The sequence below is a fragment of the Salvelinus namaycush genome, chromosome 14 (assembly GCF_016432855.1).
Source record: "Salvelinus namaycush isolate Seneca chromosome 14, SaNama_1.0, whole genome shotgun sequence".
NCBI lineage: Eukaryota > Metazoa > Chordata > Actinopteri > Salmoniformes > Salmonidae > Salvelinus > Salvelinus namaycush.
Genome location: NC_052320.1, coordinates 11,431,807 through 11,449,666, shown reverse-complemented (window position 1 = coordinate 11,449,666; position 17,860 = coordinate 11,431,807). Strand labels below are relative to the sequence as shown.

At 41.5% G+C, this 17,860-nt stretch overlaps 1 protein-coding gene and 1 pseudogene across 2 annotated transcripts; both read left to right on the top strand.

Moving 5' to 3' along the window:
* Positions 1 to 203: 203 nt before the first annotated feature.
* LOC120059141 lies at positions 204 to 5,322 on the top strand (annotated as a pseudogene).
* Positions 5,323 to 6,462: 1,140 nt separating this feature from the next.
* On the top strand, positions 6,463 to 17,617 carry LOC120059140 (cyclin-T1-like). Of its 2 annotated transcripts, none has more exons than XM_039007974.1 (9): positions 6,463 to 6,695; positions 8,102 to 8,183; positions 8,311 to 8,439; positions 12,495 to 12,555; positions 13,275 to 13,337; positions 13,524 to 13,578; positions 13,773 to 13,936; positions 14,031 to 14,101; positions 14,218 to 17,617. In XM_039007974.1, exons 1-9 carry the CDS (start codon positions 6,526 to 6,528, stop codon positions 15,514 to 15,516), a joined length of 2,094 nt encoding a protein of 697 aa, XP_038863902.1. In that variant the 5' UTR covers positions 6,463 to 6,525; the 3' UTR covers positions 15,517 to 17,617. The 2 variants fall into 2 exon arrangements, with proteins under 2 accessions (XP_038863902.1, XP_038863903.1); XM_039007975.1 differs by having other exon boundaries at positions 6,651 to 6,737.
* Positions 17,618 to 17,860: the final 243 nt, after the last annotated feature.

The following is a 17,860-nucleotide window of genomic DNA, read 5'->3' as shown; positions in this document are numbered from 1 at the left end:
AAAAATGAGCCCGAACTAGACTGAGGCTCCTCACTAGATTGTTCCTGCACTGAGCAATTACCATCTTCAGTGAATATTTTTATAATTTGTCAGCAGATGATCGATGTCTGGATTCTGGGGCTCAAAAAGCAATAACAGTAGGCTATGCAAATCAGGAAGCCAAATTAACGGCTCTTTCACAGCTGCAATTCGGTTCCCGACGGTCACCAAAAAGAGCCGTTCAAAGAGAGTCGTTCGTTCGCGAATGACCTACCACTACAACAAAGCAAGATGGCTGAAGTTGTGGAACTCCAGAAACTAAAGGTTGTTAACCCGTTTTAGCTTAGTTTGAAACGTCTAATACCGGTATTATATTTTGGGGAAATCAAGTATTGTATGTTGTTAGCTATCTTTACTTTGTAAATCATGATCTAGCACGCTGGGGATCTTCGGACACAAAGAGTCGTAGGTAGCTAGCTAGCAGATGCTAGCGGACAGGACGGAAATAGTCCATGCTTGCTGCACGGTGTAGCTAGCTAACAAGGCATTTTGAGGTTTGAGATATCCATGCGTGTATTGGGTTGGGGTGGCTTTGTTATTCAACGAGGGCCAAAGTTTGCTCTGCTACTGCTGTGAAGTTGGCAACTGACATCAGCGCATGCGCGACTACAAGGGAATGAATGAATGAAATTGTACAGGATGTTTGGCCTAACGTTCAAGCACTTCGCTGTTGGGCAGTAACATTTGAATTGCAAAAATTGCCATTTAGTAGGAAATCTCAAATGTAATCTAACCAGTAATCTACACTCATGTCTCTCCCACAGCTTGCTGAACTGAAGCATGAGTGTGAAACCAGGGGTCTAGATGTGAAGGGCAACAAAGTGGAACTGATCACACGACTACAGGCTTATCTGGAGGAACATGGTGAGCATGCAATAATGTATGGACTAAATACACATGGGGTCAGGTTCCCATACTCTAATAAAGCCTGGTGCTGTTTCCAATCAATCAAATGTATTTATACAGCCCTTTTACATCAGCTGATATCAAATCAGCCGATGTCAATCAAATCACATTTTATTGGTCGCATACACATATAGCAGATGTTATTGCGGATGTAGCGGAATGCTTGTGTTCCTAGCTCCAACAGTGCAGTAATATCTAACGACACACAAATCTAAAAGTATGAAAGTGGAATTAAGAAATATTAGGATGAGCCATGTTGGAGTTGAGTGTGTGTGTGATGGGATTTATGGACAGTGTGGATATAATACGTAGTATATCTGAAGAATACGTGAATAGAATAGTATATGTACAGCAATAGTTGAATAGCATGGCCTTGACTAGAATACAGGATATACATATGAAATGGGGAAAATGGTATTAAACATTTATTGAAGTGACAAGTGTTCCATGTCTATGTACATGGGGCATCAGCCTCTAAGGTGCAGGGATGAGTAACCGGGTGATAGCCAGCTAGTGACTAAGTTCAGGGCAGGATACTGGGTGGAGGCCGGCTAGTGATGGTTATTTAAGTCTGATTGTCTTGAGATAGAAGCTGTTTTTCAGTCTCTTGGTCCCAGTTTGGATGCACCTGTACAAACCTCGCCTTCTGGATGATAGTAGGGTGAACAATCCGTGGCTCATTTGGCTGAGGTCCTTGATTATGTAATTGGCCTTCCTGTGACACTGGGGGCTGTAGATATCCTGAAGGGCAGGCAGTGTGATATGTTGGGCTGACCGCACCACCCTCTGGATAGCCCTGCGGTTGTGTACGGTGCAGTTACCGTACCAGGCAATGCTACAGCCCGACAAGATGTAGGCAATGATACAGCCTGACAAGATGCTCTCAATGGTGCATCGGTAAAAATGTGAGGGTCTTAGGGGCCACATTTCTTCAACCTCCTGTTGCGCCTTGTTCACCACATCGTCTGTATGGGTGGACCATTTCAGATTATCAGTGATGTGTATGTTGAGGAACTTTAAGCTTTTCACCTTCTCCACTGCGGCCCCATCGATGTGGATGGGTGCGTGCTCCCTCTGCTCTCTCCTGAAGCCACGATCAGCTCCTTTGTTTTGTTGAGGTTATTTTCCTAGCACCACTCCGCCAAGGCACTCCTCCTTCCTGTAGGCTGTCTCGTCATTTTTGGTAATCAGGCTGTTGTCATCTGCAAACTTGATGATTTGAATTGGGCTATGAAAGTGTAACTTGCTGAATTCCAAATAAACTTATACTAGCCCCTACCCCTTGACACCCTTTTATATTTAAAAGGTGTGAGCAATATGGTGAAAAGTCTACCCAGTCTATGAAATGGTCAGGTGAATCATAAGCCTGATTTTCATCCTAAACAGAGGATGACATGGGCCTAAATGAAGATGATGTTCTGGGAGAAGAGCCAGAGGTAAGCCTGGTTTTAAACCACTATAGCAGCAATGGCACTTCATGTATGGATTAGATGGGTTCCACCATGTCCAGTAGAATTTTGATCATACAGTATAAAGTCACTTTGTACATGCTGCAATTGCTTTGGTGAAATATCTGCTAGGAAAATAAATGTAAAATCGTAGGTGCATTTCTTGATTTTGCTTTAGAACATGTAGGACCTAACGAAAGAGGATGCCATCACTGAGGATAATGACAAGAAACCCATAGTGTCTGAGGAGTAAGTTTTTCCTTTTATGTGAACACACATTGAAGAGTGACATTTTCTCTCCAATTTCCTGATGATCTGATGTCCCTATTGAAATATGTTAATCATGTGATTTTAATGTGTTTTAGGACGGCTGAAAAGAAATTGGTAAAAATCACACCCCCAGCGTCTGTGGATGAGGTAATGATGCTTGCTGCACTCTCACCAGTCATGACAAGTCTTCAATGCAATGGTGGTGTGCTAACCTTATAATTAAAATGTTTTATCCTGTTTTCCCAGAGGGTACAGAAAAGAGCAGAACGCTTCAATGTCCCTGCGTCAGCTGATGGCAAGAAGGCCATACGTGCTGCCCGGTCAGTATCCCACAAATATTCCCCACACTATTGATTGGGCATATCTATTAACCTATATTGACAATTTGCATTGTGTTCCCCCCCCCCCCCCCCTTTACGCTGCTGCTACTCTCATATATGCATAGTCACTTTAACTATACATTCATGTACATACTAGCTCAATTGGGCCGACCAACCAGTGCTCCCGCACATTGGCAAACCGGGCTATCTGCATTGTGTCCCACTACCTGCCAACCCCTCTTTTACACTACTGCTATTCTCTGTTCATCATATATATATGCATTGTCACTTTAACTATATCTACATGTACATACTACCTCAATCAGCCTGACTAACCTGTCTATGTAGCCTCGCTACTGTATATAGCCTGTCTTTTTACTGTTTTATTTACTTACCTATTGTTAACCTTATACCTTTTTTGCAATATTGGTTAGAGCCTGTAAGTAAGCATTTCACTAAGGTCTACACCTGTTGTATTTGCGCACGTGACAAATAAACTTTGATTTGATTAAATATGTATTGTGTTCAGGTTTGGTTTGCCCGCTGCTGCACCTCCAACTTCCACCCCAGGTCAGTGTGAATCTTCCAGTGGTTTTATTTATTTTTTTAAATCCAAGAACCATAACCTGCAGTCAGTTTATAAACAAGTGTTGAACAACCTCATTATCACAAGTAATTATGTTTTCTCCTGCATTTGCACTCTGGTTTTAATTAGTGTTTCTCTCTATCAAAGGTGTTACTGTGAATAAATCCACTGTGAGTAATCCAAATATGTGATAAACAGTGACCTCCCCTCATTTAAATAATGTAACCATAAGTGACCCAGAAGATTTAATCAAACATCTATCTCTGTGTAGGCGGTCAGCGTTGAACAGCTAAAAAAGCGAGCAGAGCGATTTGGCGGGAACGTTTCTTCAGTTTCCAAGAAGGTGAGCGCCTAGGGATAGAGCAGCTTCTATCCTCCCTGGACAGCTTATTAGGTACACCTATCTAGTACTGCCTTAGACCCCCCCTTTGCCTCCAGAACAGCCTGAATTCATCAGGGCTTTCTAAAAGGTGTCGGAAACATTTCACAGGGATGTTAGTCCATGCTAGTGCGATAGCATCACGCAGTTGTTGCAGATTGTACGGAGGTACATTCATGCTGCGGACAGCCTTTTCCATCTCATCCCAAAGATGCTCTACTGGGTTGAGGTCTGGGGACTGCGCAGGCCACTCAAGTAAACTGAATTCGCTGTCATGTTCCATGCAATGTTTTTCCACTCCTCAAATTGTCCAGTGTTTGAACGCGTGCCCACTGGAACCACTTCTTGTTTTTAGCTGATGGGAATAGATCCCGGTGTGATCGTCTGCTGCAATAGCCCATCTGTGACCGGGATTGATGAGTGTGTTCCTGAGATGCAGTTCTGCGCCGTTATTTGCCTGTTTGTGGCCCGCCTGTTAGCTTGCACGATTCTTGCCATTCTCCTTTAACCTCAACATGTTTTCACCCACAGGAGTGCTGCTGACCAGATGTTTTTTTGTTTGCTGCACCATTCTTGGTAAACCTTAGACACCGTCATGCTTAAAAAGCCCAGGAGTGCGGAAGTTTGAGATACTGGATCCGGTGCACCTGGCACCGTAGATTATACCACACTCAGTTGCTTAGGTCACTCCTTTTGACAAGTCTAACGTTCTATCGAACAGTAACTGAATGCCTCTGCCTGCTTTATATAACAAGCCACAGCCAAGTAACGCACTGTCTGTAGGGGCGATCCATTTTCGTGAATGGGGTGGTATACCTAATGAACTGTATAGTGTGTATTTTTGACTACAGGGCATCCTGAAAGAAATACTCAATTGAAACCTTGTGATTATTACACTTCAATATTTCTGATTAAGCCACCTCCAAGTTAAATATTTAAGACCATATGTCAAATCACATTTTATTGGTCACATACACATTTAGCAGATGTTATTGTGGGTGTAGCAAAATGCTTGTGTGTTACAGGTTGAGGAAGATAAAGCTGAAGAAGCGTTAAGAAAGATCCTCGCTGCCGAGGATTCCAAACACCTGACGTTGAGGTATGTTTTCACATTCTGTTTTGAATCAATACAGGTATTATACAATTTCTTTGATACTTAATACCGTAGAGATTTTTTTTTAGTGGTTACATTTTTTTCCCACAGGCAAAGAAACGGAAGCGTTCTGAACGATTTGGAAATGTGACTGTAAATTGTGGTATTTACAGATGTTTTTATTTTGTTGCAAACAGAACTGAAATGTACTGTATATAGCTTGTCAATTATCAGTTGCATTACATTTTGTCATTAAAGTCATTTTCAATTATTTTCTGTGATTCTTTCTATGGGTTTGCTACTTGATTATCATCTAGTTGTACCAAGTGGAGTACACGGCCTGGTAGCAGGGCACCCGCCTCATTGGGTCCCCCAAGATAGCAGCCTGAAACAGCATGCTGGACCATGTGCTTACATTGCCAGACCTGTGAGCTGACAAGTCAGGACCTTTCTCACTAATCAGTATCAATATAGGAAGCCAGACAGGTAAAGGGAAGAGTTTATGCAGCCTTGTCTCGTTGACTAGACGCAACATAGTGAATGTAAATCCGGGACCCCCCCCCAACAAAAATAAAGTAGGTGGGGTGGGAGTATAACGCAAACGTCTAGCATCCTAAAGGTTGAGTTCAAATCTCAGACATTAGCATTTTAGCAACTTTAACTACCTTTTAGCTACTTTGCAACTACTTAGCATGTTCGCCAACCCTTCCCCTAACCTCACTTCGTACCATATGTTTTTCAAATTCGTACCATAAAATGTATGATGGACATCCACAAATTAATACACACCAAGTGACTCGGATTTACATACAGGATAATATGAAATGTCCTGAGACCGGGTTGGTTTGTGAGTATTGGGTCATTCTGCTGAGCAGTAATAAGAATAGTCATGGATTTCTTTGAAATAGCAATTTCTAAGAAGAATCTCGGTCGCTTTTAAAATCGAAGCAAAAATTTGGGATTTATTGGGCGATGTCTTCCACGCCTTCAGATGTGCCGTTCAGAAAGGCTATCTTGAGCGGAGGGAGCATTGATACAGCCAGGCAGGGAGGTAGAAACACTCGGACAAAGCAGGCCCCGGAGTTCTTCATAGGGGACATGGTCGTCTGACGTTCACAGCTCCTCAAATTGGTAGGCTGAATTATCCACTACTGAAGTGTGATTGAAGGGTGGTTATTCCGCGACTGTAAAAGCGACCAGACCACCACACCTGCAATAATACAAAACAGTCCCCAGACGAGGCGATATTCTGCATCCCACGTCCAAACCGGGAATATGTTATAGATTAACTCACCCTTGTCTGCTGATTGTAGGCCCTTTGCATTTACTTTTCTGTCAGGCCATGGACACCAGAGAGGTTTCGTTTATTTGCCACAGATGTTTAGAAATTATGTTTAGGGACACATGGCATATGTACGCCATCCACACCATTGACGTCAGTTCCTGTGACGTACCACGAGTCTAAAATATTGTCCTTCTCAGTAATGGCGGCTTCGTTCCCTTCTCCTTCTGGAATAAACAACAAATGGTACTTCACCCGAGAACAGATCGAGAATAGCCCATCTCGTCGTGCGGGGCTTGATCCAGACAAGGAATTATCCTACAGACAGCAAGCCGCGAACCTTCTACAGGACATGGGACAGCGACTCAATGTGTATCTTTTTGTCGGGCCGGGGACGATTTGTGCCTGCTAACGGTTAGTTATAGAGATTGATGCCGGTTTGGCGGCATGGCTAGTTGCTATCTTATATGGATACTATATTCATGTTAGCCTATTTATTAATCTGTGTTGTGTACAGACTGGTGTAGTTACTAACTATTTGTAACAAGCAGCCCAGACTTGCTGCTGTGACTCGCAAGGGCCAGGGAATTGTGTTCTATTAGCACAACTAGATAGTTAGCCTAGCCAGTTAGCTAACGTTGTGTGTAGGCCTCTGCGGCCTAGGCATACGCTTCCTGCGGAGAACAAAAGCCAAGCAGGGGCCGTTTGTCAAAGTTATTTATTATTAACGGGGTTCAGGTGTATTAAACAGGTTCTTATATTTTGATAAAAGCATTGGTTTTGTTGGCCATAGTGTTAGGGTGATATCAAAGATATGTGGCGCTGTTGTGGGAGCTAAGCTGGCAAACTTTTTCTGCTATTACGAGTGGCTAGCTAGCTAGTAGGCTAAAAACATCCTGGGACAAGCGAACGTTAACTGGCGTTAATTAACTACATAATATAAATGGTATTGGTGAGGTCCAATGCTATAATGTGATAAAATGCCCCTGTGTATTAAAGCTTGTTAGTTTCTTATTTCTGATACCATGTCATTGGCTTCTTCGTGGCCATTTATTAATTACTTCCTTAACTACAACAAACTCTGACCCAGAATGCCAAACTGGTCTCAGAGTAATTCGTATTATTGTGTACGTAAATCCAAGAAGTATATTTAGTATGAAATGTTACATTTCGTATGGTATGTATTAATTTGTTAATGTGCATCATCCATTTTGTATATGTTACTAAATACAATTCTTAGCAAAACGTACAATATGTTACGAATTCTAGCTAGGTTGCATACATTAGCTAGCTCACTAATGTTAGCTAGGTTAGGGTTACGTTTAGGAGTTAGCTAACCCTTCCCATGGCCCTGTAACCTAACATAAAAAGTAGTTAAAGTTGCTAATTAGCTTAAATGCTGAAGTTGTCCGTGATGAGATTCGAACTCGCAACCTTTGGGTTGCTAGACATTTGTGTTTTACCTCACCCATCCACCCCAACCATACTAAATGGATTGACTCGGATTTACATACAGAATCTGAAAACTCAGACCAGGTTGAGAATGCTGTTCTAGCCAGCTAGTATGTTGTTCTAGCTAGCCAGTTATGTCCTACTATGTACCATCTGTCAACAATAGGAGTAGTTACAATAGATCACTTAGCTACACCCACAACTAGCTAGTTTAGTTGAAAATAAGTTGGTAGCTGCTGTTACATAACATAACCGTAATTTCTCAAAAAATACTTTGAGTTAAATCTCACTGAGATATTATGTTATCCTTAACCCTTATGCATCAGGTCCCAGCTAACAATTAATACTGCTATTGTGTATATGCACCGATTCTACATGATCCAGTCCTTCACCAGGTTCCACAGAAATGTAAGTACTTTTGCACACTGACAGCCTCCCTTCCACAATTGTCTTGTAAAGTTTTAATTAAATCTTATGTGAAATGCATAATGCGTAGCACTAACAAGACACCAGTTTTTTTTTTTTTTACCCCTAGGTCATAGCTCCAGCAACACTGTTCCTGGCTGCAAAGGTTGAGGAACAGCCCCGCAAGTTGGAGCATGTTATCAAGGTGACCCATGCATGCCTCAACCCTCAGGACCCTTCACCAGACGTCCGCAGTGATGTAAGTCTCCATGGTCTGACCACTCCACTTCAAACTCACTATGACACTTGCAGTGTGATCCTCTGACCACAAACTGATTGTGTAGATCCAGTGTTCTACGTTTTTTGGTATTTTTAAACACCCAAAGTACGTACTTGTGTCAATATGCATGATGGTAGTTGCATCATAACTGTTTGACATTGATTTCTCCGCTTGCAGGCTGTTGGTGTGTTATGATTATTTATTTTTTGATTAGATATTGCTTTATTTGATACAAGTTCTGGCAAGAAACGGAGCAATAACATTTAATGCAACTTGACTTTAAAGTTCTTGATAACATTTGAAGTGGTCTTGATATCTTTTGTGAAGAAGACATAGTTCCAATACATTCTCTTTCACAGGTTGTGAAAGAGGGTGTTGATATTCTCCACACACTCACCACCTTCCTTTCAGACTGGGAGATCTGTAAACAGTTCTGTCCATACCAGGGGTTGGAACCAAAATTATTTTCCAATTGTTTTGTTCTGAACAGAATTTTTAATTTTTTGTCTCAGCAAAATAAAGTTCTGACCGGTTTGAACCCCACAAAAAGTGTTGGTTTACATAATTCCTTTCTGTTCCTTTTTTAACCTGTGAAATCATTATTATTATTATTTTTTACATTTATCTCATTAAATTTCTTTACCAATCAGTGCAGATCGAGCAGGCAAGCTAGTTGTTTACATGCATGATGGACAGACAAGTGTAGCCTATGATGCAAATGCGACTGAAATTTTGCAGGTGTGGGGTGGAGGAGGCTTGAAGCGATGGGCATCTTGTTATGCATAATCTGAATTGGGTCCACAGAATAATACTTAACTTCTTAGTGATCCCTTCCCGCTCAGATCCCGGTAACGGGATTGATTTGACAACATCCAGTGAAATTGCAGCGCTCAAAATTAAAAAATCAGAAATACTCATAATAAAAATTCACAAAACATACATGTATAATACATCAAAATAAAGCTTGACTTCTTGTTAACCAAGCCGCAGTGTCAGATTTCAAAAAGGCTTTACGGCGAAAGCAGACCATGCGATTATCTGAGGACAGCACCCCTCATACAAACACATGAAAATCACATTTCAACCAGCCAGGTGCGACACAAAACTCAGAAATAACAATATAATTCATGCCTTAACTTTGAAGATCTTCTTCTGTTGGCACTCCAAAATGTCCCAGAAACATCACAAATTGTCATTTTGTTCGATAAATTCCTTCTTTATATCCCAAAATTGTACATTTATTTGGCGCGTTTGATTCAGAAATTACGCCGGTTCCAACTCGCCCAACATGACTACAAAGTATCTAATAAGTTACCTGTAAACTTGGTCCAAACATTTCAAACAACGTTCCTAATCCAAACTTAGGTATCGTAAAACGTAAATAATCGATAAAATTTAAGACTGAATAAACTGTGTTCAATACCGGACGAAAACAAAGTGAAGCGCACACCAAAAGACTAGAGTCCACCTGGAGTGACACATGGAAAGAACAGGGCTACTTCTTCATTTCTCAAAAGAAAAATATCAACCAATTTCAAAAGACTTGACATCTAGTGGAAGCCATGGGAACTGCAACCAGATTCCTATTAAAAAGGGCTTACCATAGAAAACTAATGGAAAAAACATTGATCTCAAAAACATTCCCCTGGATGGATTGTGCTTGGGGTTTTGCCTGCCAAATCAGTTCTGTTATACTCAGACATTATTCAAACAGTTTTAGAAACTTCAGAGTTTTCTATCCGAATCTACTAATAATATGCATATCCTAGCTTCTGGGCCTTAGTAGCAGGGAGTTTTCTTTGGGCATGCTTTTCATCCAGACGTGAAAATACTGCCCCCTATCCCTAAGAAGTTTTAAGAGGAGCGGCTTCTATGGAGGAACTTTAAATGTCCTTTTGAGCTAGCTAGCTAGATAACAAGTTGTGTGTGTGCAGTGCGGCACCACATTTGTAAAACATGTTTTATTATTTTTGTGGTTAACCTTTCTGGGAAGGTGGTTCTGCTAGCGGAACACCTGACCTACAGCCAGTGAAATTGCAGGGCGCCAAATTCAAACATATCTCATAATTAAAATTCCTCAAACATACAAGTATTATACACAGTTTTAAATATAAACTTCTTGTTAATCCAACCACAGTGTCCGATTTCAAAAAGGCTTTACGGCGAAAGAACACCATGCGATTATGTTAGGTCAGCGCCTAGCCACAGATAACCATACAGCCATTTTTCAGCCAAGGAGAGGTGTCACAAAAGTCAGAAATAGCATTAAAATGAATCACTAACCTTTGATCTTCATCTGGTGGCACTCCCAGGACTCCATGTTACACAAATGTTTGTTTTGTTCGATAAAGGTAATCTTTATGTCAAAAAACCTCATTTGAAATTGGCGTGTTATGTTCAGAAATGCATTGTCTCAAACAAACATCCGGTGAAATTGCAGAGAGCCACATCAAATTACAGAAATACTAATCTTAAACATTGATGAAAGATACAAGTGTTATACATAGGATTAAAGAAACTTCTTGTTAATCCAGCCGCTGTGTCCGATTTCAAAAAGGCTTTACGGCGAAAACACACCATGCGATTATGTTAGGTCAGCGCCTAGCCACAGATAACCATACAGCCATTTTCCAGCCAAGGAGAAGTGTCACAAAAGTCAGAAATAGCTTTAAAATTAATCACTTACCTTTGATCTTCATCTGATGGCACTCCCAGGTCTCCATGTTAGATAAAGTGAATTTTTATGTACAAATACCTCCTTTTTTGTTCAGGTTTAGTTCAGTAATCCAAATGCACCAAGTCAAAAAAGTTCTATTAAAGTTCGTAGAGACATGTCAAACGATGTTTCTAATCAATCCTTAGGGTGTTTTTATCATAAATATTCAATGTTTCAACCAGACAATACTGTTTTCATTAGAAAGGGAACGAACGTCGCACGCATAGCCACGCGCGATAAACAACTCATGGCTTTCAGCTGAGCCACTTGCTTTGAGTGGTCTTATTCTCTCCCCTTTCACAATAGAAGCCTGAAACAACTTCTAAAGACTGTTGACATCTACTGGAAGTCTTAGGAAGTGCAATCTGACCCCACAGACACTGGATATTTGATAGGCATTCACTTGAAAACTACAAACCTCAGAATTCGCACTTCCTGGTTGGATTTTTCTCAGGTTTTCGCCTGCCATATGAGTTCTGTTGTACTCGCAGACATTATTTTAACAGTTTTGGAAACTTTAGTGTTTTCTATCCAAATCTACTAATTATATACATATTCTAGCTTCTGGACCTGAGTAACAGGCAGTTTACTCTGGGCACGCTTTTCATCCAAACTTCCCAATGCTGCCCCCTATCCCAATCCATCAAGGTAACTAGGCCTATAGTATTCCTAACTATCATTGAAAAAATGTATCCATTCTTCTCTAGCCAATTACAAATCTTTCTCCCTATCTTCTGAATAATGCTTCTAATGTCAGTACCGTAGCCTATGCTTCAGAGGGGGAGGGGCAGGTAACCGGCACAGGCAAAGATTTTTAGGTTGCGAACAGACACTGGAATAAGTTTCTGAGTGACAGTGAGGGCTTTGCATGGATGCTTTGTTGGGGGACTAGAAAAAAAGTGCCTGGAACATAAAATAGTGTTATTAACCGGTTCCCATGCTTTTAAAATAATGGTTTTGTTCCGGAACAGTGGATCATTTTCATTCCAGGTTCCTTGAAAATACCATTATTTTTCGGTTCTGTTCCCTTAACCAGATCCAACCCCTGGTCCATACTCACTGCTTTGATCTGTAGAAATTTTAAAGCTATCCTGCGCTTTGGGGTTTTCCTTTTTCTCAATCTTACCTTTACCATCATGCTCCTTTAAGTGCTTAAATTGTTATAACAAAGTAAGAAATTGGGTGTTCTGAGGCAGTTGTACCTCCGTGAAGGTAAGACTGCGTAAAGGGAAAGCAAGAGGTGTGAGTGAGACATGAGGGGTGAGAGAATGCCTCCTAGTGAGTAATGCCTGTCTCCTGCCTGTCCTCTCAACCTCAGGCTTACCTGCAACAAGCCCAAGACCTGGTCATTCTTGAGAGCATTATACTCCAGACCCTGGGTAAGTTGGGATGGACAAATGAATGGGGTCTTTGATTTCATCCCAAACTAGAGAGATGTGATGCTTAATAATATAATAATTAATATTAACCTCTTTGTTCTTGTATACAGCAGTCTTTGAGTAGCAGTCCATTCCATTGGAAGGTCACATCTAGTCTTCCATGCTCACTTTATCAGTACTGTCTTGCATTTTCGGTTCCCCTCTGTTTTCGTCATTAACTTTACAACGCAGCACTTTCTTTTACCTTTTCCTCTTGACTTTAAGCCATTCTTTTGAGTCACGTAATTGTTGTGATGGAAGATATGTTGGTTGTAATCACATTAGAGATAGTGAATTTAGTACAGTATTGATAGAATTTGGATGGCACAGTAAAATGCCCATTCACCACCTATAACCCTTGTCTCAATGACTGGCTTAAATGTTAATGCTAAACCTCTAATTCTCAACTCATTTACATTTGTCTTATACAGGGCCGGTCATCTGAAGATCTAAAGCAGTGCATTCATTCACTATTTACTGTAGTTTCATAAGACTTTGGTTTTCAGGGAATTATTTTAACGCTCAGTGAGAATACTGAGAGTTCAGTAACTATTGAGCTGAACCTATTTTGACTTAACACCCTCAGGTTCCCATAAATCAGGATAGAAGATTCTAGAGTGTTCTTAGAAATTTTGTTGCTCATGAAACCTTTTGTCTCCACTCTACCCCCTTCATTACAGCTTTTGAAATCACCATTGACCACCCACATACTCATGTTGTCAAGTGCACCCAGCTCGTCAGAGGTAAGAATTAACAAACCCCCTTTCTAGGCTACTGGTGAAGTTTCAGAACCCTAGTACTTTCACTTATAGCATAAAGGGTTCTTACCTATTTAAATGTATTATTTATGAGTATTTTTATTGCATGTATTTAATGCCATTATTTTGAACGCAGCAGGTTTTAATTGTATTTTCTTGTTTCTCGTGTTGTTGTCCCAGCGAGTAAGGATTTGGCCCAGACCTCATACTTCATGGCTACCAACAGGTATGCTGTTCACTCTGTGAACTCTTTTCACATTGTCTAAACTGAAAAAGGAGATGTTCTTATGACCTGTATTAGAATGAAATCACCACCCATTGATGAGATGCACAGTCCTTTTTCATGGTATTCTGGAACTGAATCGGTTTCTTCTCCCCCCCCCTTTGGATGGTTGATCTGGGACCCAACCTGCTGTGTAGCCTACACCTGACCACATTCTGCCTGCAGTACAGCCCACCCATAGTGGCCTGCGTCTGCATCCACCTGGCTTGCAAGTGGTCCAACTGGGAGATCCCTGTCTCCACAGATGGCAAGCACTGGTGGGAGTATGTGGACAATACTGTCACCCTTGAGCTGCTGGATGGTATGTTTGAATTTCATTTTGTGTGTCTGCAGATGTTGGTTATATTGTAAGGAAGTGAATTGCAGAGCCCCTTGTAATACTTTGTTACCCACAGAGCTCACTCACGACTTCCTACAGATCTTGGAGAAGACACCAAGCCGATTAAAACGCATTCGCAACTGGAAAGTAAGTTGTAGTTTGTAACATACTTGCACTGATTTTAAATTCTCATAGCTCCATTTCATTCAGGGTATTTCCTTATATTGTTCCTTAACTCAGTGGTGTCTTGTCTCTTGCTCCAGGCGGCAGGTCAGACAGTGAAGGGAGGGAAGTCTAAGGTGCCAGAGGACGGGGACCAGACAGATTGTATGATGAGCATGATCTCCATGTCGTCCTCTGAGACCATGCTGGCCAGCCTCTCCAACCCTTCCTCTTCATCTTCTTCCTCATACATGGCTCCCATACTACTGGAGCTCAAGTCGACCCTGGGCAGTGGCTCCGACCAGCCCAACCACGTCGAGCTGCACGCCCCAGCCAAGGTGTCACTGAGTGAGTACCGGGCCAAGCACGCTGATGTCCTGGCTGCTCAGAAGAGGAAGCTGGAGAACATGGAGGCCAGCGTGAAGAGGGAGTATGCCTCGGCAGCCCAAGCTCTGATAGGCCAACATCAGAGGAAGGAGAAGTACCACCGTGATCAGCAGCAGTCCAGCTCCCACCATTCCAGCTCAGCCTCCTCTGACCTCAGCAGCCCCTCGCCCATCATCCTCAAGATCCCCCTGGAAAAGGAGAGGGGCGAGCGCAGCTCCCTGAAGATGCGCCTCCCTCTGGGGACTGGGGGGGGAGGGGGGCACAGTGGAGGAGGGAACAGAGGAGCCGGAGGAGAACAGGACATCAAAGTGAGAATCCGGGTGCCTGAGAAAGTACGCAGTGCAGGCTCGGGAGAGGAGGGGGGCAAGAGTAGGGAGGGCAAGCATCGAGAACGCTCCCACCACCACCATCACCACCACCACCATCATTCATCGTCGTCTTTGAGCGGTGCTTCCGTCTCTTCGTCCTCGTCACATAAACACTCAGCCAGTGCTGCTGGAGCTGTAGGAGGAAGTGGTAGCAAAAAGACCCCCAGTGACTCATCTAGAATGAGCTCCTCTTCCTCTGCGTCTCGAAAGAGGACACACTCCACGGAGTCCCAGGGATCCCACCCCTCCAAAGTCTCTAAGTCCTCCAGGAACTCAGCCCACCAGCTACCTGCTCTGTTAGCCGCCTCCAGTGCACACTCCCTGGGGGCGCAAACTGCTGAGATCCTCCCATCCCTGGGTCTCCCCTCCCTCCACCAGGGAAACTTCTCTCACTCCAAGGGGGACAAGACTGACACTAACGGACACAATGCAGGCGGGGGAAGCCAGTCAAATGAGTACCAGGACACATTTGAGATGCTGAACTCTTTACTGAGTGCTCAGGGGGTCCAACCTGCTCAGCCTCCCATGTTTGACTACCGGTCTCAGTACGGGGAGTACAGATACAGCGGAGGGTCCAGGGGGGGCTCTCGACCACCACCCCTGCCTGCTGAACCGCCACCTCCGCTACCCCCTTTACCAAAATGATCCCTGATGAAGGGGTGAATTACTGACAGTATCTGTAGATGCCTCCACATCCTTCCTTAAGACATTTGCACTGTGACTTTGGGTCCCTTTATGTATTTGAATGAATCATGTTGTGGTTTTCAACTTGACAGCAAAGAAATGTACTTCCAATACATACTTTTCAGTGATGCGTGTACAGAAGTTTCTCCCTTGTTACATCATCATATCCAATACATCTGTGGGGCAATAACAGGTGTGAAAGAAAACAAAATGAATTTATTTATAAACAAAATGTAAATACTATTTTTGATGTTATTCATTTTTGTATTGTGCTATGAACTCAAATCCAATTTGATGGAATGACTGGACCTGATATTTTAAACATGGCTGTTTAAGTCATTTTGAATGCACAGTAGAAGAAACAAACTTGTCTGCTTCACTTCTTAAATTGTGTAAGTCTCGCTAACAATTAGTATTTTTCAGAATGTTTTTAATATACTATTTATTATTACTGTTGAATGCAATTAGAACATTTTGCCAACTGCCTCCCTCGCGCTTTCTGCTGTGTCCTGTTGAACTGAAGGATAGTTGAGTGCTTACACAAGTCTATTTGAGAATGCATGTCTTCAAAGCCATCATTTAAAATGTTTTTGTTGAAAAAATAGTCACTGAATCAGATTTTTGCCCCCCCCTCCATTTTGTCTATTGTAGTACATTTTTTCCCTCTGCATTATTTGCAACACTTAATTAATATATAATGTAAAATGACTTTAGTGGACAAAATATTTTTACATTTAGTTAAAAGTTGCAAAAAATACTTGAAATTTAAAGGAACATTTCAGTTTTTCTACTTCATATTCATCTCCACCCCGACATCAACATGTGAAAATGGTGCATTTTTTTGTAGTTAAAAATAGAGGAATATAAGTATTTCCAATGAATATGCAATGCCAACTCATATTTGGTTTAAATCCAATGATGCATATTAGGAAAACTTATCTTCCTCTTTTAATTTTTTACATTTTTACTACAATACAGAAATGTGGCATTTTTACATGTTGATTTTGGGTAGATGCTTGCTGGACATGACAAATGTGAAGTTTACTTTACATTTTATTTTATTTCCCTTAAGGCTTGTATTTTAGTTTCTAGATTTGAATGTGTTGCAGTCATTGTTTTAAATGGTTGTAAAATGTTAGTCATACTCAAATAATTACACTAACGTACAGAGTTTATACTACAATACTTATCTACATATTCCTACACATTTTGATAATGGACTGATTTTTGTCTTAGTGCTTTGAACAGAATTCATAGTGTTGCTTCCACTACTGTGTTAACGATAACTGATGTCTTCACTCGTACATTTTGAATGCAACTGAAATTGTATTTTTGTGAGATTTTGGTAAGGTGCATAATCTTGTCTATATTATTTAGATAATTTGTTTTTCTGGTTTCATGCCACACCATATGGTTGCTTGTGGCGATCACACCATGTTGTTGCTTGTGGCGATCACACATGCTCAACTGAGGGACTTTAGAGGTTTTAACATAAGAACATCTCCGGTACCACTGTGTCAACCATCACAGTCAACATTTAATTTCAGTGAGAAGGACCTGTTCAATTAAGAGAATCTTTCCCTTCATGTTCCAGACTTGCTGTTCGTCATGCTTATTGGTCAAACTGGTATAGTCTTTCTCCTTAAATCATGTTTAAAATTGTATGATAGTGGAAATGGGCTTGAACTTAGCTCTGACATGTTTCAGACCGTTTAACAGAACTCTCTTTGTCCAATGGATGGGTTAGCTGACAACGTCACAAAAACGATGCACATGCTTCAATGGGGCAGAAGTCTGTGTGTTGTGATTCTGGATGGCCAGATGGCTAGAACCAATACAAGAGGCTGCCATGTGGGGAATTGTAGGTGGCTCATTTCAGTTAGTTTTCTTGTTCTTGTTACCATGTCTTGTTTTTTAGGTGTTTTGACTGATGTCACATCTATGCTAATATGTCTAAACTTCACAAGCTAGCTAACCAACAACTGTAACAATGTATTTGAGAGACAAGTGCTCATTGTGCAAATGTATTTATGTTTTCAATAAACATTGGAGACTAAATATAGTTTACATGTCAACAATCTAAGCCAACCCTGTCTGTTTTGCGCCATAGTTGTGCACACATTGCTTTTGTTGCTAAACAACCAACCAATCTATAAGCTGCCAATGGACAATTAATCAGCTGGAAATCATGTAAAACAGCTGTGGCATACTGATTTGATGTGGTATTTTGCTATTGATTGGTTTTGTATATAATGGAAAGAGTTGACATTATGGGAGCTGTTTCCTAGTACTTTAACTGATGCAT

Coding starts and splice junctions, on each gene's coding strand:
- LOC120059140 (XM_039007974.1), top strand. CDS start 6,526: ATGGCGGCTTCGTTCCCTTCTCCTTCTGGAATAAACAACAAATGGTAC. Junction 8,184..8,310: donor TCACCAGGTTCCACAGAAAT/GTAAGTACTTTT, acceptor TTTTACCCCTAG/GTCATAGCTCCAGCAACACT. Junction 13,338..13,523: donor GTGCACCCAGCTCGTCAGAG/GTAAGAATTAAC, acceptor TTTCTCGTGTTG/TTGTCCCAGCGAGTAAGGAT.